Raw genomic sequence first — 26,667 nt, forward strand, 5'->3', positions numbered from 1 at the left:
AATCACAGCAGTTCTGTGTAGTATATACATATAGATTACCAACATATACAGTGCCTTGCAAAAGTATACACCCCCTTTGCATTTTTCATGTTTTGTTGCCTCACAACCTGGAATTAAAATGGATTGTTTGAAGGTGTGCAATCATTTCATTCACAGAACCTGCCTACAACTGTGACGTTGTGTTTTTTTTTTATATTGTGAATCAAACAACATTTAGGACAACATAACTGAAAACTTCAGCATGCATAACTATTCACCCCCCTAAAGTCAGTACTTTGTCGAGCCACCTTTTGCGGCATTTACAGCTGCAAGTCGCTTTGGATAAGTCTCTATGAGCTTGCCACATCTTACCCCTGGGATTTTTGCCCATTCCCCAAGGGAAAACTGCTCCAGCTCCTTCATGTTGGATGGTTTCCGCTTGTGAACCGCAATCTTCAAGTCTGACCACAGATTCTCAATTGGATTGAGATCTGGGCTTTGATTAGGCCATCCCAACACATTTAAATGTTGCCCCTTAAACCACTCGAGTGTTGCTTTAGCAGTATGCTTTGGTCATTGTCCTGCTAGAAGGTGAACCTCCGTCCAAGTCTCAAATCCCAGGCAGACTGAAACAGGTTTTGCTCAAGAATATCCCTGTATTTAGCACCGTCCATCTTTCCCTCGACTCAAATCAGTTTCCCAGTCCCTGCTGCTGAAAAACATCTCCACAGCATGATGCTGCCACCACCATATTTCACTGTGGGGATGGTGTTCTTGGGGTGATGGGATGTGTTGGGTTTGCACCAGACATAGCGTTTTCCTTGGTGGCCTAAACAGTTACATTTTTAGTCTCATCTGACCAGAGCACCTTCCTCCATACATTTGGGGAGTCGCCCACATGCCTTTTGGCAAACTCAAATCGTGTCTTCTTATTTTTATCACTTATGCTGGGCATACACTGCCAGATAAAATGTCTGTCAGACCGACAGACATTTTATCTGGCTGCCTGCCAGCCGCAGATGTTGCTGGCATACACTGTGAGAGAAATCTCACAGTGTATAGCCCGACATCCGCGCTCGGCCCCCGGGGGAGGAGACATTTCCCTGTTCCTTCCGTAGGAAGGAACACAGGAAATGTCTGTCTGTTGGCCGCGCTGGGCATACACTGCCCGATGCGGCCGACAGTTTCCCGGGTAAATATCGCATCAGACGGGCATGCTTGACAATCCAGCATGCCCGACCGAGCAATATTTAACCCTCGGTTGCCCGCATACACGCTGCAATTATCGCGGCGATCCGCCGATGTCGGGCGGATCGTCCCGATAATTGCAGAGTGTATGGCCAGCATAAGTTATGACTTTTTTCTGGGCACTCTTCCATAAAGCCCAGCTCTATGGAGTGTACGGCTTATTGTGGTCACACGCACAGATACACCAGTCTCTGCTGTGGAACTCTGCAGCTCCTTCAGGGTTACCTTTGGTCTCTGTGCTGCCTCTCTGATTAATGCCCTCCTTGCCCGGTCTGTGAGTTTTGGTGGGCGGCCCTCTCTTGGCAGGTTTGTTCTGGTACCATGTTCTTTCCATTTGTTGATGATAGATTGATCGTGTTCCGGGTTCCAACTCAGAATTGTACTTCTCAACAACTTTGTCCCTGACTTGTTTGGGCTCTTCCTTGGTCTTCATGGTGTGATGCCTCTTGCTTCGTGGTGTTGCAGCCTCTGGGGCCTTTCAGAAAAGGTGCTGTTATACTGACAGATCATGTGACACTTAGATTTCACACAGGTGGACTTCGTTTCACTAATTATGTGACTTCTGAAGTTCATCAGAACTTTTGAGGGGCTTCATAGCAAAGGGGGTGATTGCATATGCACATGCCAATTTTCAGAATTTTATTTATAAATATTCTTTTTTATATATATTTTTCTCATTTCACTTCACCAAATTAGACTATTTTGTGCAGATCCATCACATAAAAGTCAGATAAAAAAAAATAAATAAATTACAGGTTGTAAGGTAACAAAAAAGGTAAAAAGCCAAGGGGGGTGAATACTTTTGTAAGGCACTGTACATAAAACTACATCCTACATAGCTAAATACACAATCACAGACTCATTTCTGTATGTATACAGGATAACAATATAACAGATATTGGTAATTATGCCCAATGTGCGTATAACGTGTGCAGTTTATTTATTATCCTTATATTAATAACATATGACAAGATATAGTTATCTTGCAAAATAAGTAGGTAGCATAGTGCAGTTCACCATAATTGATACTTTGATGACAGTGTATTAGTGATAAACAGCTGCTTTTAGACTCTTGGTATAGTAAACAGTAAAGCAAATGCAAATTTTATTATTTTTTGCCAGTTTCTAATTGAAATAAAATAACAATAAAATGTTGGTTCATTGGGAAAAATGTATCTTTATTAAAGAAGTTTTCCAGCCAAATTAAACCTTATCGATCTCTTCCATCCCATCTATGCCCCCCAGTAATAGAAACTGATTATCATTATTATATAATATGTTTTAGGCATAAGCACCCCTCTGCCAGACCTGCTGGTTGTTACAGGGCTGTCATTGACTTTTTCCAGTTATGCAAAAGCTGAGAACCGATGGAAGCAGTTTCCTACTTTTAGCTCTCCCGCCTGTCTTCGGGTACATACCGTGTTACTGCGATATATACCTAGAATATCGCAAAGGACAGCTCTCCCAATAAGAACTGTGTGATGTCTCTGGAGAGAGGGACTTCCGGGTTTAACACCCAGAAGTCCCTCTGGCGTCCTTCTGTGCATGTGCAGAAGGATCAGGCTGCGGGGGGTGATGGGAGGGATCTGATTGGACACCTCTCAGGGTAGGCATCACAAGAAGAAGCCCATAGGCTTCTCTTGGGTAACACCACCTGAAGTGCTAAAAACACGGCTTATTTAACAATCAAAAGCATAATGATAAAGAAAACTGGTAAAATAAACATTAAATTCCATATATTCAATTTGATTTTTAACCTCACTAAGGGGTATATTTACTAAAGTGCAGATTTTTAGAAGTGGAGATGTTGCCCATAGCAACCAATCAGAATATACTTATCATTTATCTAGACCTATAATCTGGTTGCTATGGGCAACATCTCAACTTCTAAAATTCTGCACTTTAGTAAATATACCCCTTAGTGTCACAGTCTGTCACTAACCTAAACAGAGGAGAGCCAAGGAGAGACACTGTCAGGTGCAGCTGTAGAAGAAAGACCGTAATGGTGCGTACACACTGGGCGATTAAAGTGGACGACTGAACGATAACGATATCGTTATCGTTCAGTCGTCCACTTTATCGTCCATTTTTAACACAAAAAAGATGAACGATGACGACGACGCGCGTTCCCGCGGGTCGTTCGTCATCCTCGTTCATCGGGCTGACATGCAGGCCAACCTGACGACCTCGTCAGGTTGCTGCATGTCAGGGAATGGGTGAGAGAGCCCGGCGCTGAACGATATCGCTAATGATATCGTTCAGCGGCTGTGCTCAATGTCATGAACGACATTGAGCACAGCCTGCCGGGGACACACTAGACGATATCGCTCAGGGAGCATATCGTCTAGTGTGTATGCACCATAAGAGTAGGAGGAGGCGGAGCCGCAGAGTTCTGACAATCAGTGCGAGCCAGCAGCACAGCATGGGGCCGGCTGGACTGTGTAAATGACCGCAGGCTGCTAAAGAGGCAGCGCGTGGCCTGATCAGCTGACTTGCTGATTTACCAGCCACTCGCAGCACCCTTGCATCAGGGGAGCCACGCCGCACACTTTGGGAGCCGCTGCACTAGGGGGAGGGGTTAGGCTTAGGCTGCGGGAGGGTTAGACTGCCTGCATGCATCAGGATTCTGGCGCCGGGATTCTGACTGCCGGCATTGTGTGCGCCGAGGTAGCGCACCCAACCCGTTCAATATCTGTCATAGCCTGTTGAAAAGAAAGAAGAATAAGTGAGTGTAATGATCTCATCTTTTGTGTGTTAACCTTATATGCTACAATGTTGAATGAGATACAATATATACTGAAGGTATTACATTGTATCTAGTAGAGTATTTTCATTTTATACAGTACCTCTGTATTGTATCTCATCCAACATTGTTGCACATACAGTTAACACAAAAGGTGCAATCATTACACACCCAATAGACGCACTAGGGGATGCATTTAATAGTGTTTGGTGTTCGTAAGTTTAACGATTCAAATCTGAGGTTTAGTAAGAATTGAGTTTAACTTTCGTCTTTTTCCGATGGTGATCCTTAGCGATTTGTGGCGTATGCAATATGAATTCATATTGGTTTTTATTTGCTTGAATTCGAAAATCCAGCAATTCTCCTGAAACCGATTCAGTTCACAAATGAATAATTTTCAGGCAAATTGTTAGATTTGCGAGTTCAAGCGAGGAAAAAAAACAAAACAATACGGATGTAATCCCAACACATTTTCACAAATATTGCTATTGCTCATGCGTCCTTCATTAAGATGGTGGAATCCAAAATAGAGAAAGCTTCGTCCAAACACAGCAATATAACCTTTTTCTGCCATGTGTAAATCACAGTGATGCAGCTGCGTTTGTCTCCTTTCACAAGCATCATGATTAAGACTATACTAATATAAAAATGTTCCACATCCAAACACGCTACTGATATGGTTGTCTGCTGAATTGCATCTAAATTGCAAAATCAATAAACACGATTCTTAGTAAATCCATGATTTGTATGTGTGAAAGTTTGGTCCGATGGTGCATTGTGTCGATTTGGTGTGTTTGAGGTGCGATTTGGGTGGCTTTAGTAAATCCATGATTTGCAAAATAGCCAAAATACACCAAATCAACTAAACACGATTCTTAGTAAATTTTTCTCTACACCAGATTTACTACCTTATGCTAATGAGAGATTCTGCAAAGATAATGCGAGAATCCTTGTGTCTTCAAGTGGGAACCCCAGGCCGCCAACTACCACAACCGTAGTTATTCGTATCTGCACGTGCACCAGCCCCATGCTAGGTGCAAGACATTTGTTAGTAACAGGCTTTCTGTGTGTGACTCAGAATATCATGGAGTTTTAGCTGCACACGCACGAGACCGACATCTTACAAGTTGCTGCCCAGTTTGTGCCCATTTCACGCAAAGCGTGATCCGGCAGAGATCTGTTCAACTCAGAAATAAGCTTATCCACATGACGATGCGTAAATTTTCTTCTGCGCATGCACTGTATGGCCGTGAGGTGAGATTTGTCTGAATCGGCATGTACAAATGCAGTATTTTTACCAAGATATATATATATATATATATATATATATATATAAAATGAGATATATATATAAAATAATAATAAAACGTGTGCCTAATAGCGTAGTAATTTATGGTAAATTGAACTTGTGCTCAAGGTAAGTAATGTGCGTACCAAAATTTAAATAAATGTATGCTTATCTGATGTCCAAGTGATATTTCAATGGCAACACTTCCAGGGTTTTCCAAGGGGTACCGTATATACTCGAGTATAAGCCGAGTTTTTCAGCACATTTTTGTACTGAAAAAGTACCCCCTCGGCTTATACTCGAGTGAAGTGTAGCGCTGACCGGACTGAGTTCGGTCAGCGCTACACACTGCCAAACACACAGCCGCCGGAGCCGGCAGCTGTGTGTTTGCTGTAATCAGCAGCCGCTGAGAGTCTGTCAGACTCTCAGCGGCTGCTGCTGCTCCCACTGCAGTTGCCATCTTCCGGCTCCCGCGGTGGGTAATGGGAGACACGTCTTCATGACGACGTCTCTCCCATGCAAAGCGGCCGGAGGAGCGGATAGCGGCGGGACCAGGAGCGGGAGTTTCAGGTAAGTGATTTTTTAATTTTTTATTCTTATCACATCTCTCTCTACTGGGGGGCGGGACTACAGGGGGCGATTACTACAGGGGGCACTACCAGGGGACGATTACTACAGGGGGCACTAAAAGGGGGGATTACCACTGGGGGAACTACCAGGGGAGGATTACTACAGGGGGCACTACCAGGGGGGGATTACTACAGGGGGCACTAAAAGGGGGGATTACCACTGGGGATACTACCAGGGGGGATTACTACTGGAGGCACTGAAAGGGGGGATTACCACTGGAGGCACTGAAAGGGGGGATTACCACTGGAGGCACTGAAAGGGGGGGTTTACCACTGGAGGCACTGAAAGGGGGGATTACCACTGGAGGCACTGAAAGGGGGGATTACCACTGGAGGCACTGAAAGGGGGGATTACCACTGGGTGCACTACCAGGAGGTATTACTACTGGGGGCACTACCAGGGGGAATTACTACTGGGGGCACTACCAGCTGCTGCCATTTCCCACACTAGGCTTATACTCGAGTCAATAAGTTTTCCCAGTTTTTTGGGGTAAAAGTAGGTACCTCGGCTTATATTCGGGTCGGCTTATACTCTAGTATATACGGTACTCTCTGTGGTAACCTTAAAATTAGGGCTTAGAATTTTTTCCCCAATGAAAAGCAATATGGTGCAGTAATTTTTATGCAAGGTAGTAGCAACAGTGGACAAACATAAATCTGCGTACCAGATAGTGCATAAATCAATGCATATAAAGGTGTCACTCCTCTGTGTTCCAGGTCATAAGCAATCCGGCTCCAGACACCACCATGTGGTAGACCAGAAATGGAGAAAGTCTCCGTATATAATTGTGTTATTTAGACCAAATATGAAACACAAATACACAGAGTAAAACCAAAATATAAATGGAGACTATATAAAGTAAATGCTTATCTTGAATAGTATAGCAGATAAGTCCATTTTAGGGGGTTAAGGAGAACTTAGTCCCAATGCGTTTCGTCCTTCTGGACTTCCTCTGGGGTAGCAACAAGTTCCTGGAGTGCCTCTTTATATACCCTCTACTGTGGGTTCACAAGGATTTGACAGGAATATATCTGGATTTATGGGACACCTCAGCCTCAATGTCCCCCTTGTCTTACTATAGCTGTGATGCATTACTAGAAGGGAGAAGGATTAATGTGTTATTGGAGTGGTGAGATGGAAAAGGAAACAGTAAATATCTAAAGTCAACCCGGGTGAACTGGGTACACCCGAGTAGTCGTCATATATTATTTTAGTAAATGATCCAGTTCTCGGTCCTGTGTTCAATTGGTGATTGGCAGGCAACTACAGTCCGGTGCCACCTGGCAGCTTAGAGTGTATAACAGAGTGGTTTATATATATTATACAGTGTGTCAATCAGTTTCTTAATATTTTAGATCGTTTGTTTTTAATACAGAGCCTACTACTCCAACTGATTGCTCATTATTTGTTGTCCCTTGTATTGATATCCTCAACATTACCCAGACCTGTACAGCAGTGCATACAATCGAAAATAGAAAAACCACGCATATTCGCACACACACTAGAGTTAATTGTCAGATAAGTTTATTTCCACGCAATGGTATTTCAAATACATTCTAAATATAGATAAAAATACTAAGATTACACAGAGTAGTTAGACACTCCAAATACAATGTACAAACATCAAGCCTATATGAGGGAAAAATCTATATCTTTATCTGCTAGGCTCAGAAGCTTCAGTGAATGAGGGTAATGCTAATAACTGCTGAACTGTGGCATGGTAGGGAGCTGAGACACTGCGTGTCTGAGACTGGCTCTGGCTGATACCAGCTTTCCTGGTTGGCCTATATTCACCTTTTAGTAAACCTTGCAACATTTCTGTTGTTCGGTTTTTCATGAGAACCAACCATCTTGTGCATTTCCTTAACTCTTACTTTTCAGGTGGCGTCTTATTCATACAGGAAGGTTTTGTGCTGCAGCATATGGCTGCTCTATGTGAGTGGACCTTTATAATAAACGTTCTCATCTACTATGGGACGTTTGCCTTTGAATTTGGGGCAATCTCCACAGATACATTCCTGGTTCTCCTCAAAGCGAGCAGGGCTCCGAAGAGCTACAAAGCAGGAACCAGCACTCCAGCCACACCTAATGCTCACAGCACTTCTGAGAACATGGCTATGATATGACCACACTGGATTGCATTTACGGACGTCATATGAATCCCTTGAGCCTTTTCATGCTCCTAGACAATGTGAGACATTTCTCCGTGCACTGGGGACTTGTAATTTCAGAGGGCTCGTCACATGACCAAAAGAAAATGAATGGGATTGCCTAACAAGCAGCTTGTGTCTGTTGAATATCCTGAAGTGGGTGGGGTAGCTGATGAACGTGACATTGTATGTACAGGGCATTAATGCAGCAGCCAAACTAAAAACAAACAAAAAAAAATGTATATTTTTTATATAGTGTATTTCTATAATCAATGGATTTCACACACAAAATTATCCGGATGCCAAAGTTATTTTGTGTCAGGTACAGAGAATACATACTACAGTATTTGAAGATTTGTTCCAGATTAGAGTGGTGGTGCTGTAAAAGGAAAGTACACACTAGAATATTAGCTTTCCAGGTATTTTATCACCTAGGGGGCCTTATATATTTGATCAATGAATCTGGAGAACATAGAGCTACAGATTACCGATTTGCCTTAAGAAAACTCTATTTAATGTCACAATTGGCAGGTTGTAATATACATCTGGATTTCTCAGCTGCGTTTGTAGCAGCAGTAGATCTATAGACAGTTTAAGGCATTTGCAACAAGCAACAGTGTTACTGAAGGTGGAAGCATACAAAGCATTTAATGAGAACTATGAAATTGTGGCTTTATTACTTGTTTCTGAGCTTGCTCTCATTATAGGGAGGTGTTGTACGATTACAATGTATTACTATGCAAAACTGCATTTTTTATTTTTTTAGAAAGTGCAGACAGGAGGAAATGGTTGTTTTTTTGGATGCATTGTTCCTGTAATGGTGCATTCACATAGGCATTTATACTGGTGTCCACACTGCATTGCTTTGAGTTGCATATACTGCAATGTAAATGCAGTTTGGACACCTTTAACAAAGGAAAAAAAATCGTTATACTGGTACTTTGTCTAGAAGTTAGAGCTTTAATACTATCTGCTTGATACTTTTGCTAACATCCTCCGTATACTAGCTGGAGAACAGCCCCATGCAACTGTGTAACTCCAGGGATCCTCAGATTCCTCTTTTTGCAGCCCTGTTCAAAAATTGGGGTCATATGATGCTATCAAAGAGGAGTGGGAGAACCAATCACAAGTCGCAGTCAAGAAATTGCTGCTTTTGATTGGTCCTGCCACACTGCCCTCTTTGCCGCCATTTTAAAATGGCAAAAGAAAATTATTTGCTGCTTCTATATTACAGAGCTGGTTGAAAAGGGCTGCATGGAGCAGACCCTTTGGGCTCTGGCTCAGAGAAGAAAGTAATTAAAATGATGCTGCTTTAAACCTCATTGGGGTACCATGTACATTAGAAAAGCCCTCCTTAAGTATCATTGTCATATTTATATCTCTAAAAGATAACAAATTTTTGTACTTTTTGACCGTTCCGTTAAACAATGTAGCCTTTTCATGAATCTTCATGTAAACGTAAAACAAATATGTTGTAATGTACATCAAAACTGCTAACGATCTCATAGGACCAATTAGGCTTTGTATGGTCAGAATTCTGGTTAAGCTTGAACAGTCATCTTTTCTTTTTGTGAATCAACCAAATGTATTATCTTTTTAGAATGACCAAAGAAATATTTGTATCCAACTTCTGATTGTCCAATGTTGTGATTTTTGTTGTTGTTTTTTAATGTTCAATTAGCTTACTACAGCTTTCTGCACTAAGAGCTGATTGTGAGTGGCACGCAGAGTGGCTGTAGTTGCCGGCAGCTGGGGAAGCCTGATTTCTTACCTTATGTTAATGCGAGCATTCATTCAACCAATGCGGGGGTCAGAAACAGCCTACTTTCCCTCTACACACACAACTCAGAATCGCACTGTACTACTGATATATGTCCGACACTCCCACAAGTCATGCCGTTGACGTGCGATCGCATTGTCACCACCCAGTTCTCGTCCTGAAACGCCCAATATCACGGAAAGACAGATTCAGCAAAGTTGTGGCTGGCTCAGGATAGGGTGGATATACCAAATATGCGTAAATACGCTTCTGTGCATATGGTGCATGCAAAAACTCACCTTTTGAAGAGATCCATGTAACTCAGAACCATGGGTCTATTAACTAAGCCTTAGAGATGGAAATAAAGAATTGACAGGAGCTGATTGGTTGGTACTTTTTCTCCATCCACTTTATCCGCTCAACAAGGCTTAGTACATAGACCCCTCAGCCCCTTATGGAGTAATATTGAGTACAAATTGATTATAATTTGAACATATTAAAGTTATACATTTTTGGGTCTCCTGAATGTGAATGAAATGGAATATACACTGATCAGCCACAACATTAAAACCACTGACAGGTGTAGTGAATAACATTGATTATCTCATTACTATGGCAGCTGTCAAGGAACGAGATATATTATGCAGCAAGTAAACACTCAGTTCTTAAAGTTGATCTGTTGGAAACAGGAAAATTGGGCAAGCATAAGGATCTGAGCAGCTTTGTGAAGGCTAGACATCTGGGTCAGAGCATCTCTAAAATAGCTGGTCTTGTTGGGTGTTCCTGGTATGCAGTGAATAGTACCTGCCAAAGTGGACAACTGGTGAACCAGCGACAAGATCATGGGCGCTTTAAGCTCATTGATGTGAGATGGGAGGGAAGGCTTGCCCGGTCCGGACCCAAGATCTACTGTAGCACAAATTGCATAATAAGTTAATACTGGTTATGATAGAAAGGTGTCAGAACACACAGTGCATCACAGCTTGCTGCGTATGAGGTTGCATAGCCGCAGACCGGTCAGAGTGCCCATGCTGAACCCTGTCCACTGCCAAAAGTGCCTACAATGGGCACATGAGCGTCAGAACTGGACCATAGAGCAATAGAAGAAAGTGGCCTAGTCTGATGAATCACATTTTGTTTTACATCATGTGGAATGCCAGGTCCGTGTGATCGTTTACCTGGGGAATAGCACCAGGATGCACTATGGGAAGAAGGCAAGTTGACTGAGGCAGTGTGATGCTCTGAGCAATGTTTTGCTGGGAAATCTTGGGTTCTGCAATTCATGTGCATGTTACTTTGACACCAACTACTTAAACATTGTTGCAGACCAAGTAAACCTCTTGAATACAACAGTAATCTCTGATGGCTGTGGTTTCTATCAACATGATAATAAGCCCTGCCACCCTGCAGAGATTGTTCAGGAATAGTTTGAGGAACCTGACAAAGAGTTCAAGGTGTTGACTTGGCCTCCACAAGTGCAAGGAATGGAAGCAACTTGTCTTAAAGAATTTGCTGCTAACATCTCTGTGCCAGATATCACAGGACACCTTCAGAGGTCTTGTAGGGTCCATACCTTGATGGGTCAGAGCTGTTTTGGCAGCACAAGGGTACTAACAATATTAGGCAGGTGGCTTTAATGTTATGGCTGATCTGTGTATATTGTCTTGCTGAAATCATGAACACAATATCAGGGGCAGAACTGTTCATTCCTGGGCACCTTCAGCAAAATATGGGTAAGAGTTTCTCTATGCTGCTACTTACTGGGCCCTCTGCTCTTCTATGACTTCTCACAAAATTTTTAGTCCATTTGTTTTGTTGCCCTACTAGACCTTTACTTACTCTTTTTTTTTTTTTTTTCCTAAGCCTTTACAGTTGTTCATCTTTCCCCATTTTAAAAGTATTCTTGTTATATGGACTTTATGCTAGTATGTTTGTTTACAGTTGCCAGTGTTAGAATTGACCCAAGAATCCTCTTTAACAAGAGTGACAGGAGATCTTTCAGACAAGATAAAGTGGGATCATCATATCACAATAGAATAGTGCGGAGGCATGGTCTGATGGCAACAGATACTTCTGACACCCTTCGGCCAAAGTCTCTCCAGGAATGTTATTATATTGTTGCTACATATTACATAGCATTTTCAAGAGAATGTGGGAAGAGCCAGCAGTAGAACTAGGATGGGTGCCGATTTTATCTTCATCCCTCTTGCATTCTGTGGGCGCACAATGCATGACTGCAGCAGAGAAGCATGCGAGATGATGCCCGAGTACTTTGTGTTTTAGGCCGGGTACACATCATAACGACATTTATGCTAGCCGACCTGACACCCTATGGAAATATATATTGGGCGACTGTACACCGTGCACGATCCAGTGTACAACTGCACAATATTGTACAACTGCCCTTCAATCCTACATTCACCTGTATTCATGTGCAGCACATCAGAAGGGAAGACATCGCTGATGATTAACGTGAGATTGCGGGTACACACGGAGCGAAATCATAATGATCATAATGATCTGTGTCAGAACGATATATCGTCTGATGTGTACCTGGCTTAACCGACACAACTTTAGCAGATGAATAGATAATGCACAATTCTACAGTCATACAGTATATTGCTGTGTTCTGAGGTGTATTATCAAATTTCAAACATGAGAAGTAATAACAGTAGAAACTACTCCAAACTGGTCACCTAAGGATATGATGATTTACCAGGCGCTTGGTTATAACTTGTAGTATCTGAGTAGCGCTTATATCTACCATGGATGGAAGGTAACAAACTGACACACACATCTGTAGGAAAGCTGGCTATATTGGGAGAAAGAGACTCAGATCAAAAGCAGATCCGCCTGCATAGATTCACCCACAAATAACATACATGACTTACAATCTGGTAGAGCTGGATTAACATTCCATTGGCATGTAGGCAAGATACATGTTTGAGCCTGATATACTTGTCTGAATAACTGGTTCTCTGTGTCTTCCTTCAGACCTGCAATTGTGCAACATTTTGATGGCTGTCAGTGTGTAAATACATATAACGTTAGTATAGGTAGATGTTGATCATACAGGTGCATACACTAAAAACTAAACTGTGTCACTTCCACTTGTACAGCATTAATCTGGTTCCTGCACAGCTTAACTGATCCCACCATCATTTTTAAGTAGGGTCACTAATTATCCTAGAGATTGTGTTAGTGTGTACATAGATACTGTATATAAATTATGGATAATAAACACTCAGGAATTGCTTTACCATTAACATTTATGGCAGCCACACTAACTTCAAGTTAATTATATATTTATAGCTGTGTGTTTGTGTATATGTACATCCCGTATATCCCCGATTTAGGGGTCTGCCTGTTAATGCGGGCTAATCTCTTGAATCACTAGACGGATTTTGATGGGGTTTTCACTATTCTGTACAGTGTTGGTGAGGAAGGTTTAGGTGTATGATCCATTCATCTGTGACAAAAGCAAGCTGAGCAGTGACTAATTTTTTTTTGCACCAGGCTGCTGTATAGGAGCCGGCCAGGGTGCTGAAACATCTGAAACAGAGGCTTAGAATGAAGCAAGTCACAGAAAAAAATGTGCTATGTGTGCGACTGACTGACTGCTACTGCTGCAAGACCGAGGGCTACGCTCTGATCGCCTCTTTGAGACAGTGAGAGCCAATCTGAGAGAGCATTGTTGCTTAGCAGCAGCCTAGAGGGGATGGAGTCAGGGAATGAGCAGAGTCACATCTGAGGCAGACAGTGAGCTGAAGCCTCCAAAGAACTCAAGAAGATGCTCTGATGCAGACACAGTAGCCATGAAGAAGCCATGGAAGGCATAGCTATCAGGAATTTAAAAAAAAAACAAACTTCAGAGCAACATAAAAAAAAAAAATACAATCGAAACAAAAACAGTGAAGATTCGTAACTATCGGATTCCGATGTCTATCCCTATGCTGAACCTGCAGAGTGACTCCAGCCACCACTCCTTCACCATGAAGTGCTCCCTCTCCAGTGATGTTCCCACTTAGCCACACATCCCCGGTGAACAGGAGGCACCTCCCATGGAAGTTACTGCTGTTCTCGGACAGAGGCACTACGGCGAGGAAGCCAAGAAAACACAGGGTACATTGTGCAAAGAGGACATTGGCAGCTGGGGAAGGGTGCGGAAATATGCACTGAGATGCCCCAGCCCGGGACATGCTGTTGATAATGCTTACGGTAGCTGCAATACAAATCTCATCCATGATCCTTCTGTCCTTTCCAGCACATCTCAGTGGCCGGGCCCCAACCACCTGCAGGGCAGCAGCAGTATTGGTTGTGGTGTCACTGGTGTGATACAGGGGTCTGTCGTGTGATGCAGGGGACTGTGGTGACATGGCGTAGGTTATGAGATGCAGGAGCAAACAACCCCAGATTCACACGGGAGCAATTTGGAATTTAAAGCGATAGTCTGTATGACCAAGGTCATAAGATTTCCTTGTAGACATTAGACGTTTTCTCTCCTGACATCAACACGAAAAGATTTAGGGCCTGATTCAGACCCACTCGCGAGCGGCTGTCCGCTCGCAAGTGGGTCGATGGTGTGCACTGAGCACGCGCACGACGGAGGGAGCTCCGTCGTGCGCATGCGCGAGACGCGACGAGCGAAGGACTTTCCTTCGCTCGTTGTGTCTGATTAAAGGGGGCGTGCTGTCGATGTTGATTGACAGCACGCCCCCTTTGGTGGGCGTGCCGGGGGCGTGCCTGCCAGACGGAGGCGTTCCCATGGGAACGCCTACCGTCTGAAGCCGGCCCCACTGACATCACTAGTGATGTCAGTGGGAGTGATTTTGGCTCTGATAGAGCCAAAATCACTCCGGGCCTTGCGGTTGAGAAACTCAACCGCAGGCTCCGGCTCGCAGTGGCGATGGTCAAGACCATCGCGACCATCAACCTGCACGCTCGTATAGGCTGTGGGTGGTGACCCACAGCTATACGAGCGTCAAGGAGGACGCTCCATTTTTATGGAGGACGGCCCTCATTCAGAGCGAGCGCTCTGCTCAGAGCATCCGGCTCTGAATGAGGGCCTTAGTTTTAACATGACACTCCAAAGGACCACTAAAAGTTGTCCATGAGAAAAACAGTCTCCACTTAGGTCAACTACAGCCACGTTAAGGGGTATATTTATCAAAGTTTGTTTTTACTTTTGATTTGATGTTCGATTTAGCTCACCTCAAATTGAGTCAAATCGAAAGTACAAATCCCTCATGTACTAAAATTCAATTTTAGAAGCATTTTCTAAATCGAATTTGATTTAGAAAATTTAATTTGCTGTTCGATTTGGCATGTTCATGTACAAATCGAACAGCAAATCCCACTTCAAAGTGAACTGCAAATCCCCAGTTGAATAGAACTGCTTCATGCTTTCATTTTCAGCATGAGCAGTTCGTTTTCACACAGATACATGCATACATCAGTGAGATGCATGCATGTATCTTACTGTAACAAGCTTAAAAATTGTTTTTTTTTTATAAAAATGATGTGGGGTCCCCCCCTAAAACAGAACCAGCCCCGGGTTTTTCATAGCCAGTCCTGGTTGTGTAAGTACAGGGGAAAAATTGCATAGGGTTCCCCCTATACTTAGCACAACCATCACTGGGCTCTGCTCCTGTTCTGATTCTGGAATTACAGGAGAAAAATGCATAGGGTTCCCCTGTAATCTCCAGAACCAGTACAGGACCCTTTCTAGCGGGGGGCTGATGCCACAGCCAGGGGAGCCCTTTCACTACATCAGCCCTGACCGATAGTCAGCCCAGGCCACAGATCTCTGGAGAGTTGGGGACCCCCCCAATAAAGGGGTCCCCCTCTCCGGGGCACTTCTGGCCTAGGGTATCCCCGTCACCCCTAGACCGTGGGTGGCGGGTTGATAGTGTAGGTGTTGTGTAAAAAAAGAAGTGTATAAACATTGTCTTTACAGTAGAACTACAGCCTCCCCCGCACCACAAGTACCAGCATGCAGGGCATCAAGGGCCCGCTGGTACCTGTATTTCACCTGTAAAGAAATTTTTAAATACAATACACACCTAGAAATTTAAGTTTTAATACATACATACATACATACATACACACTCACACATACTCCCCTACATTACCTGGTCTGGTCCGCTTCTCCCCGTAGGCATCCATGGTCTTCGTAAAACAACAAAATGAATACACACGAACCACGAATTAGGTAACAAACCACGATGGTTGTTACCTCCCGAATGAAGTATTAAAACTTTAATTTCACGGTGTGGGGGAGGCTTGCTGGGACTTGCAGTTCTACTGTAAAGACAAGGTTTATACACTTCTTTTTGTACACAACACCTACACTATCTACCCACTGCCCAGGGGTGGCGGGGATAGTCCCAGGCTATCAGCCTAGGCCAGGGGTGCCATCTAGAGGGGGACCCCTTTATTGGGGGGTTTCCCCTGTAATTCCAGGACAGGATCAGAGCCCAGTGCTGGTTGTGCTAAGTACAGGGGGAACCCAACGCAATATTTCCCCTGTACTTACACAATCAGGACTGGCTATGAAAAGTCTGGGGCTGGTTCGGTTTTAGGGAGGGGACCCCACGTAATATTTTTCTAAATTTAACTCTTTCAACCCTTTCAGTATGATACATGCATGCATCTCACTGATGTACACATGTTTCTGTGTCAGTCTGACCTGCTCATGCTGATATCGAAAGCATAAAGCAGGTCTATTAATTTGGGGATTTGATGTTCGATTTTGTGGTCGATTTCAAATCGAATAATAATGTTTTTCCGATGTTCAATTTTGAGTGCGATTTGTGTAAAATTCGGTTTTAAGTTCGATTTGGCTTTTAGTAAATATTCAAATGCAAAATCGAATGTCAAATCATACTAAAAGCAAAATCGAACTTTATTAAATTTACCCCTAAGTGTTTGTCCCGGTGCTTTATTTATTTTCATGCCAAAGCAGACTCTTACCGGGAGTTGGACTCTTTTGAAATTAATTTTTCATATAGATTAAATAAGAATGGTAAATATAGGGAAAAAATGAAATTTTGTATCTGTAGACAGGTCTTACATATTATCAGGTTTCTCCAGAAAAATGTAAGTATCAATCTCTACATGGAATAAAATAAAGTCCATCATTGTGATGTATCTCTAACAGTTTAGGCAGCGTAAGCCAAGAAAGTGCTCAGACGTCCGTTTTTTTTTAAATTTACTTGTTTCTCTAAAATTGTCACTGCTCGGCTTTTTTTCATACCTTAATGTTTCATACACCTAATCCTTCCTCGACAAATGCTCTAAAGAATAGTGAAAACTCCATCAAAATTCGTGCAGTCACTGGTGTTTCTACCGTAGGTGCAGGTGGTGCGGCTGCCTCCCCCTACAGCTATGGGGCTAGGCCAGCTGTGGTCGCATCCTCCAGCAGTGTGCTGCACAAGGCAGGCACGTCTGCCCTACCGGTCAGCTCTGCCTCCGGCTCTCCTCATTGACTGACTGATACTGGCTCGGAAGAGGCGTGGCCTCCTCCCAGCTTTAGTCAGTAAGGAGAGATGGAGCTGACCAGGAGAGGAGGTGTAAATGAGGACGTGACCACCAGAGGTAAGTCAAGGAGGGGGGCCGGGGACCGAGGGGGGCCCGGACACCTTGGGGGGGCCTGTGAAAATTTTACTATGTGGCCCCCTTAGGTCTAGTTACACTCCTGTGTCCAGTGGTTCTTGAGATTAGCCAAAAAAGACATGCCTACCAGGGACTTTATTTTATACAGTGGCTTAACTAGGGTATTTGGAGCCCAGGGCAAGATGTAAAATGCCCCCCCCCTCTCTCTATGTGCGCGCGCAATGAAAAAGTACATGGCCGCATGCCAGAAGAAGCATGGCCACTGAAAAATGGCATACACACCACCGTTTCTCAGCACTATGGGAACATTCCTTTCCATTCCATATGCACCTTAATTCCCGCAGTAGTAGTGCCCCTCATGGAATGCCCTTATGCAATGTCCTCAGTAGCAATGCCCCCTGTTGTAGTGCACATTTTACAGTGCCCCTAGTATTGCCCATACACATAAAGCATAGACACATTATATACTTACCTGAATCCCCGCCGCCGCCATCTGCTCCTCCATCCTCCCGCTCGGCACTATAGCCTACACTCACTGCGGGAGCCAGAAGGTGGAGCTCATGATTGAGCTCTGGCCCTGGGTACAGCAGCCAATGATGGTCTATCTGACTCTCATTGACTGCTAAAACAAACACACTGCCGTCGAGTTGTACGTGTGTACTACCCGGCAGCGGTGTGTTTGTTACTGTGTAGTTCGGTCTGCACTAGCCACTGACCTGGACGCCGGCAGTGGTGCCCCCACTCCCGCACCGTCGGACAGAGGCAGCACCCAGGGCACGTACTCTGCCCAACTCGCCACATAATATGTAGCTGTGGGGTGATGTAAAGTGCAGGGAATTAAACATCTGTAACTGCTCCCTCTTAGGGATGGACTACCATCAGTGTTTTTCTTGTGGTAGTGTTTTACCTTTCAAAGGCAGCATTCCAATGTTTGCCACCATTGAATGGTAATAATTTGATGGTGTTGTGATAGTTACTACTTTTTTTTTTTTCTTTTTATGCTGAGAGCTGCGCTGTCCCCTGCCTGCAGCTTTCAGCATCGGGCATCTTGAAGGGTGTGCTGAAGGGTATTTATGTGGAGACTGGTTTGTTGGGGGGCTTAATATTAATGTGAATGATTTGAGATCTGTAGCTGATTAGAGCAAAGTAAGCCTATTACTAAAACTAAATGCTATTAATTTGACCTGTTGTCTGAATGTGTGGAAATTGGCCTATTTATTAAATTAATGTAAATGCTATAGATTTTAGGTCGGAAAGAGGGGTGTGGGGTAGGCTGCTCACTTATATTGTTTTTCAGGGGGTGTATAACATTTGTCACTTCCAAACAGGGCCCTAAAATTTCAGGATTAGGCCAAGCATAAACTAAGCTTAAGAGACAAGCAGCAGGTAGACCAAATCTGCAAAATGGCTGTCTGCCTGAGATGGCTGTCTCACTGTCTTGTGGTGATTTTGTTTTTTTTAAATCAACTGTCCCACACGTTCAGGTGGATTGTCTCATTTCATGGTGCTCTCTCAACTCACCCCTGCCAGAAGCTCATACTCTTCTCCAGCCTGGTGGAGGAGTCCGTGCACTGCACCAAACATCTCACGTCACTACCCCATGATGTGGGTGGTCTGTGCAGAATGACAGTGGCCCTATCAGAGGCAAACAAGACCACACCAGAGGCAGAAATGGGGCTGGTAAGCAGCAGAGGTGGGAGCTGCTGTGAAGATTTCCTACAATAGCAAGTAGGAATGGCGGACTTGGGTATCTTGGGTCACACGCGACCTTGAGAATGGTGTGTGATTATATGTGACCAGGAGGGGTTGGGGCGGGCACTTGTCACATTTGCCTTCCCCATTCTCTCTGTTCCCACCATTTTACCCTTGTTCTAAGCATTTCACTTGCACGCAGTCCCCTGAAATTCATAAACACATGTTGGGAAGGTTGTTGTAGGCTACATTGTGACCGATGAGGATAACTGCACATATCTCCAGAGAAGTTAATTTATTCTTGTCATGGGTGTAACTACCATAAGTGCAAAGGGTGCAGCTGCTATGGGGCACAAAGCTGAGGGGCCCCATCTTCTTTGTCAAAATGACATGTGTTTATATAAATTTTTCACCATTGGGTGGTACATAGGGGCCCTTACTGACTTTTACTATGGGGCCTTGAAATACCTAGTTGATTCTTATATATATTTTCTACAAACTAGGAATCCCACCACACACGTTAGTGCTCGTGCCCACTGCCCCCTACCAGTGTAGTAGAAAACAGAATCTTACTATAGACTTAAACGACTAATACATTTTTGTTAATAAGTTGATTTGGCTTTACATTCACTCACACACATTATTGTTGTAAGGTATATTTATGAATCTAAAATGTCACATGAATACAGTATCATGTATCTGTCCTGGTAATGAGGGGGTTAACCTAGGGGATTTGTGTTTTCATGACTTATTGCCTAGTGCAGACATTGAGTAACCTTATTAGCATTCACTATCCAGCTAAATACTTAATGATGCTCCTAAATGTTCTCCTGCATCCTCCTTTTGTAATTTGATGTCAAACCATTTTACCTCAGACAAATGTTGTCTCCATGGTGCGATCACCTCCGCCTCCTGCTAAGGAGTGCTTTGTGCGTCTTTTTTTATGTTAGCTAGTCAAAGAGCTTCTGTATAGCTTACATATAAAGATCAGACCACCTAATTTGGGCATATGCAGTACATTCAACAGTCTACAGTATGTTTCCTATGTACAGTGCCTTCTTATTAGTTCAGGATTTGGGTAAATTGAGGCTTCTTTCTCAAAATGGTTCCTACACTATGGGCCATGTTCAATTAGAAGCGAAATGTCCATTGCCGGACTTTTCGCCGTCATCGCTTGTTTTGGGTGCAGAAAAGTATCGCGCTCTGCCCCGCTTATCCCCGTATTCAATTCCAAATCGTCGAAAACGGGACCCAGGGAAATTGAAAGTTGTCAGTTTTGGGGAAATCAGCCTGACACTCCCCAAAAGATGCTCTGACATGGGGATCACTATGGGTACCCCATAATAGCCCTGCTAAAGGTATTTGGGGTTTTTAAATGGTCTCAATAGGTGCGATTTAGCGTCTTTCAGCAAGTGGTGAAGAATAGCATTTTGCGACTTTTTGAGGGCAAAATAAGTATTCCCATCAAATGTGCGGTTCATGAAAATGGGTGCAAGCATATTTTAAAGTTGCTAAAGTCAAGCATTAAAAAGCGCCAAAAACGCACCTTCAGCAAACACCTGCAATCCAAAAAAACACCTCCCCCACTTGCAGACCCCCCCAAATGCTATTTCGCTAGTTTTTTAATTTGTACCACCACTTTCATTTTTTTCGCCCATTTATTCAAAGTGCTTTTTTGGGGTGTCCTTCTGTGGGGGGTTTTGCATCTTTTGACACAGTTAGCATCAGGGGGGTGTCCAAAGGGTGCAGGGTGGTTCCCGCAACATTGCACCCCAAAACCCCAATTCTGCACTTTTTTTCTGCCGGGTATTCATGCAAAACTTTTTTGCTTATTGCATTGCGTCATCACGCCGGCGAAAAGACGCTACAATTGAATACGGGGATAAGTTGAAACCGGCAAAGATACGTAATCGGCTAAAAAGTTTCGCAGAAAACCCTAATGGTGCCCTAAACTGAGAACTTTTGGGAACCACTGCTATAGCTTATTATGATGTATTTTCTCCTACACTATTTCAGTTTGAATTTAGGTAGGATGCACTATTCCTTTAGTTAAAGGACATTTAGGTAGACTGTTTGCTTTTATTTATAATACAGCTGAGGTACTATTTCTCCTTCTGAACAATTAGACTTCTGGTGTGCATCATATGTATGATATTTATATATGACTAAGGTGGTGTACTATATCTGTCACGTAACAAGCGTGGGAGGATGAAGAGGAGACTAGGGAGGCGTGAACGAATCTGGGTGGTCTGAGCCAGGACTTCCTCATGCGTTGATGTGAGGAGGTAGAGGAACTGCAGTGGATGATGGGCCTGAAGGCTAGGACAGTAATGGAAGGTCTTTATTATACAGCAGGTTGGAATGAGAATTGAAGATGATGATATCGGACTGGGGGCCTGATTCAGAGCCGGACGCTCTTACAGAGCGCTCGCTCTGAATCAGGGCCGGCCTTCTTGCTTTTTAGAGCGGCCTCCTGGCCACTCGCATAGCTGTGGGTGACCACCCACAGCTATAGCGAGCGGCCAGGAAGATGGTCGCGATGGTCAAGACCATCTCGACCATCTGGCTTGCGACAAGACCCTTGTGGTACGGTCTCATTGCCGCAAGCCCCAGAGAGATTTCGGCTCTAACAACATTGACATCACGCCCCCATTGGTATGAGACCCGGAGCGACTGTATGCCCGTCGCTATCCGGGTCTCGCGCATGCGCACTGGGCCACCATTGACCCGCTCGTAGCGCTCGCGAGCGGTTCTGAATCAGGCCCTGGGACCGATGATGTGGAACTGATGATGGGCTGAATAGAATTGGAATTGATTATACTGAATAGATTAGTAGAATCTGCTTGGGACCGATGATGCAGCATAGATGAGTAAGATCGGTTTGGGACCGATGTTTGGAGTTATTGGATGACACAGATGTTTGGAGATATCAGATTAGATTGATGTTTGTTTGGAGATATCGTCTGGAACCGATGGAAGCAGGTAGGAGCAAGTCCCAGTGGAAAACCAGACTGCAGTACAGATGGAATAGAAGACTTGTGTAACCAGACTTGGAACTGGAATCACACGGACTGGAACTGTTCAGATACAGAGTACCTATGAGCACAGCAAAGAGCTGTAACTTCAGCAGAAGCGACATTGTACTGGCAATGGGAACCAGTCAGGAAATGGATTTTATAGGGGTGGATCCCCAGGGATCGGATGCTACGATCAGCTGATCTGGGAGCAGTACTCTGAGTGTAGGAAGAGCATAAAGTGGCCGAGTCCAACATGGCTGCGCTCATACTGTGATTTTGGAGGAACTCTGGCGTGTAGCCTGTGTAACATTATGCTGAGGAGACGAGCTGGGGGCTGCGTGGAGCCATCTTCACACTCAGAGACAACACTGAGCAGAATGGGCAGGGACAGCACAAGCAGACCTCAGTACCAGCCGGGAGCTATGTGCAGCTTGAGGGGACCTCTGCGCTATCCAGGAGTGATGCATAGTGCGAGAGGACCTCAGTGCTAGCTGGAACAGACACCAGAGAGGTAAAAAGGTAGTTTTAGAGTCTGGAGCATGACTATTATCATATGTATAGAGTGTGATCTGGCATCTGGTATACCTTTTCTGCAGCTACTGTCCTTCCATCAGAGGGTGTAGCCAGAGCTAGAAGGCAGCCAAATATATTAGTTGTTTGTACAGTATACAACATAAGTATAATGTTTTAAAAGATATCTAAATAATGTTGAGGATGCACTATCTCACTTTCCAGAGTAAATAGGCATCTGGACGGCATCTTCTGTAGGATACAGGGTTGCTTTGGGATGACAAGGTATGGTATATATCATGGGGTATATTTACTAAAATGCGGGATTTTAGAAGTAGAGATGTTGCCCATAGCAACCAATTAGATTCAAGCTATTATCTTCCAGAAGGTGCTAGAAAGGGGTGGGCAATAAGTGGCCCTCCAGCTGTTGCTGAACTGCAAATCCCAGCATGCATTGCTACAGTTTTAGCATGGCCAAATAGCATGCTGGGATGTGTAGTTCTGCAACAGCTGAGGGGCCGCTAATTGCCCACCCCTATCTAGATAAATGTTAAGTAGAATCTGATTGGTTGCTATTAGCAACATCTCCACTTCTAAAAACCCACAGTTTAGTAAATATACCCCCATATGTATAATGCTGTTTATGTACTATCAATAACCCTGAGCGGTTAGACATTTTTCCTAAAGTTAGGCTCCAACGTTTACTGTAGGTTTCTGCCGCCATGCTGTATCATACTGTAAGGGCCTGTCTCTGTTTAATGATTCTACATGTCTGAGTATTGATTATCCTTTTGGTTGTGTAGAACTAGATGAAAAGAGTGCAGCTTGCGTAGAGTGCACGTACAGTGCACGTTTGAAGCTTATATAGCTAGGACAGTTTCTGCATGACACTGCAAGGGTCAGAGCAGAGATTACCTAGGTGACAGTAAATCCTCGTCTGTGAGGATGCCTTCCAAGTTTCCTGGCAGGTCATAGAGACACTGAGGGCCTGATTCTGACCCGCTCGCGAGCGCTGAGTGCTCGCAAGCGGGTCGATGGTGCCCAGGTGCGCATGCGCACGATGGAGGCGGCTCAGTCATGCGCATGCGCGGGACCCGAATAACGACAGCCAAGCCGACGTTAAGGGTCTTGCACCAAAGGGGGCGTGCTGTCGGTGGTGATTGACAGCACGCCCCCTTTGGTGGGCGTGCCGGGGGCGTGGCTGCCCAGACGGAGGCGTTCCCATGGGAACGCCTACCGTCTGGGTCGGACCCCACTGACATCACTAGTGATGTCAGTGGGAGTGCTTTTGGCTCTGATAGAGCCAAAAGCACTCCTGGGCTTGCGGCAGCGAGACCCTACTGCAGGGTCTCGTCGCAAGCCCGATGGTCGCGATGGTCTTGATCATCGCGACCATCATTTTGGCTGCTCGCTATAGCTGTGGGTGGTCAACCACAGCTGTGCGAGCGGCCAGGAGGCCGCTCCAAAAAGGAGCAGGGACGGCCCTGATTCAGAGCGAGCGGCTCTGAATCAGGGCCTGAGTCTCTAACACTCTCTCTTTCCGTTTTTATCTATTTGGAGGGAGAACATTACAGGGTTCTCCCTGGGATTCCAGCGACTCTATTACGCAACAGGAAGCACATTTATGGTGTCTCCTCGCAGTTAGCTTCTGAGCCTGAGGTAGAGCTGCGGACCTAGGGGAAGGGGCCGGAAAGGTTGGGCCATTACTTACTACAGGAGGTGTTGATGACTGTATTGTTTTCATCATCTATTAATGTCCATGTGTTGCTGTCATGCTGGTATGTTGACACACACAGCGGGTTTTTCCCCCATTTACAGATTGCTTCTCTCCTACCTTTTATGTGGTGTCCTTCATAGGGCATGTCCTTAGAATGCATTGCCATTCCCCTTGGTATGGTTTCAGTTGCACAGCTAATGGGTGTCTCAAGGCTCACAGCTCCTTTATAGGTCCTGGTGTTGCCTTTATCACTCCGGATTATTACTGTACATAACAGTTATTCCTATTCTTCAGAGGACTTTGCACAAAGCTCGGACCTACTAGCTGGGTTCTCAATTTTTTTTGTACTTTGGGAAGCTGACCAGTGCCACGCTTGGTCTCCTTCTTTGGGGATGCTACTCTGTGGATGGATTTTTAACTTTGCATGCAATGCTTTCAAGTCCTATCAAGCTAAGGGTACTGTTCTGTGGCTCCTTTGACCAGGAGTTCCTTCTTCCCAGTGTTAGAGGTCTTTCTCCCCTGCCTGCAGGTGGTCGTAGTTTTTTTCCTGTGACCGTATCTAGGTTGCAGGTGGTGGGCCTTCGGTATGGTGCAATTGCCAGCTCTGCCCTCTGGTGGCCCAGTAAGTCAGTATCTACATGTTTACTGGTCCTCTGTGTACAGGATGCCCTAGTCCCACACTGCAATCAGACTAGTTATCTGTATCATCTACAGGACACACTATGGTGGATTCAATAGCTTCTCTACCAGTCCCTTCGAGGATTTAAATATAGGTCCTACAACGTTGGTCCAGGAGGGGATTCCATCTGGACGGGCACATCTTCAGACTGTCAGGTCAGATGCGCCAGCCTCTTTGTGGTGACTCAATCTGAACCAATACAGAGGGCCCTTTTCATTTTTAAATTGGGTAATGGTCTCAAAAGTTGCCTGCCTGGCAGCACGGAACACTGGGCCTGATTCATAGACTGACATCTGAAAGAGCGCTCGCTCTGAATCAGGGCGTTTTTTTTTTTGTGTGCGGCTTTCTAGCCGCTCGCATAGCTGTGGGTGACCACCCACAGCTATTGCGAGTGGCCAGGTGATGGTCGCGATGGTCTCGACCATCGCGACCATCGGGGCTCTAATAGAGCCGGAAGCTCTCCCACTGACATCACTGGTGATGTCAGTGGGGCCGCCCACAAATGGCAGGCGTTCGCTTGAGAACGCCCCCATTTGTGAAGCCACCCCCCACCATGCCTACAGAATGGGGCGAGCTGTCGATCAACATCAACAGCCGCCCCTTTTGTAGTGAACCACGGAGCGAGAGAATTTGCGCAGAGCCCACCATCGACCTGCTTGCAAGCGATCAAGCGCTTGCGAGCATGTCTGAATCGGGCCCACTGTCTCTATAGGCCTCAGGCTATGATTTGACACTGAATCCACCCTTTCAATCAACATTCTACACTTGAGGGCAGTCCGGAACTTCCTGAAATAGCTCATCAAGTGCTACCGGGAAAAGTTTTCTGCCATCTTGGTCATTCACATTCCCGGGGTGGATATCTGGGAGGTGGACTTTGGCAGTTGCCACATTGTTCACCTCGGGGGAATGAGAACAGCTCCAGGTAGTCTTCAAATGATCCATGCCTTGAAGATCGTGGGGGTTGCCTGACATAGATTTCATGGTTTCCAGGTCGAACAAGAGACTTCCCTTTATACAGGTCACACTCATGGGAATCCTTGCATCGTCTTTGTCACTTTAACTACGGCTCCTTGGTCCTTCCACTTGGGCTGTATCTGCATAGCTCCAGAATGGCTTTGTTAGCTATGGTACGCTCTCCGTCATGGAATGCGGACTGAGATTCCTTTGCATTTTCCTCACCCAGATTGGTCTTGACTGGCTTGATGGCTGGGTCCTTGAGACTAGATCTTGAGGGTTCATGCCTTTTCCAGACTGGTCGTCCAGACCATGCTTCAGCCATGTAAGCTAGTAGCTTCAAGTATATAGCATCATATTTGGATACTTTTCATTTGTGTTGTGAGAACATCAGGGTCTATTGATTACTGCATATTTGTCCCTCTAAATCAGGCCCTTGCCTTACTTCTCTCAAAAGGGTCAGGTTCTGCCGTATGGGTCTTTTTTCAGAGATGTTTGGCCACTATTTCAGATGTACAGACTTTCCTTCAAGGTATATTTTTAATTCAGCCTTCCTCTGTGGGATTTGAGTTTTGTATTGGTGTTGCAAAACTTCAGAGGGCCCCTTTTGAATCTCTTGAGACCGTGGAGTTGAATTATCTTACGTTGAGAGTGGTTTTTCTACTTACGTCCTTAGGCCATTTGGGT

General features: G+C 44.7%; 1 protein-coding gene across 1 annotated transcript in view; it reads left to right on the top strand.

Annotated features, from left to right (window-relative positions):
- Positions 1-9,665, top strand: part of LOC148541929 (transmembrane protein 150A-like) — a 178,576-nt gene extending 168,911 nt beyond the window's left edge. The window contains exon 7 of the mRNA XM_088473540.1: positions 7,770-9,665. Within this exon, the coding sequence (XP_088329666.1) occupies positions 7,770-8,014 (245 nt within the window). The 3' untranslated portion in view covers positions 8,015-9,665. The remainder of the gene's footprint in view (positions 1-7,769) is intronic.
- Positions 9,666-26,667: the final 17,002 nt, after the last annotated feature.

The sequence above is a fragment of the Taudactylus pleione genome, unplaced genomic scaffold (genome assembly GCF_031769625.1).
Source record: "Taudactylus pleione unplaced genomic scaffold, aTauple2 ptg000016l, whole genome shotgun sequence".
Taxonomy (NCBI): domain Eukaryota; kingdom Metazoa; phylum Chordata; class Amphibia; order Anura; family Myobatrachidae; genus Taudactylus; species Taudactylus pleione.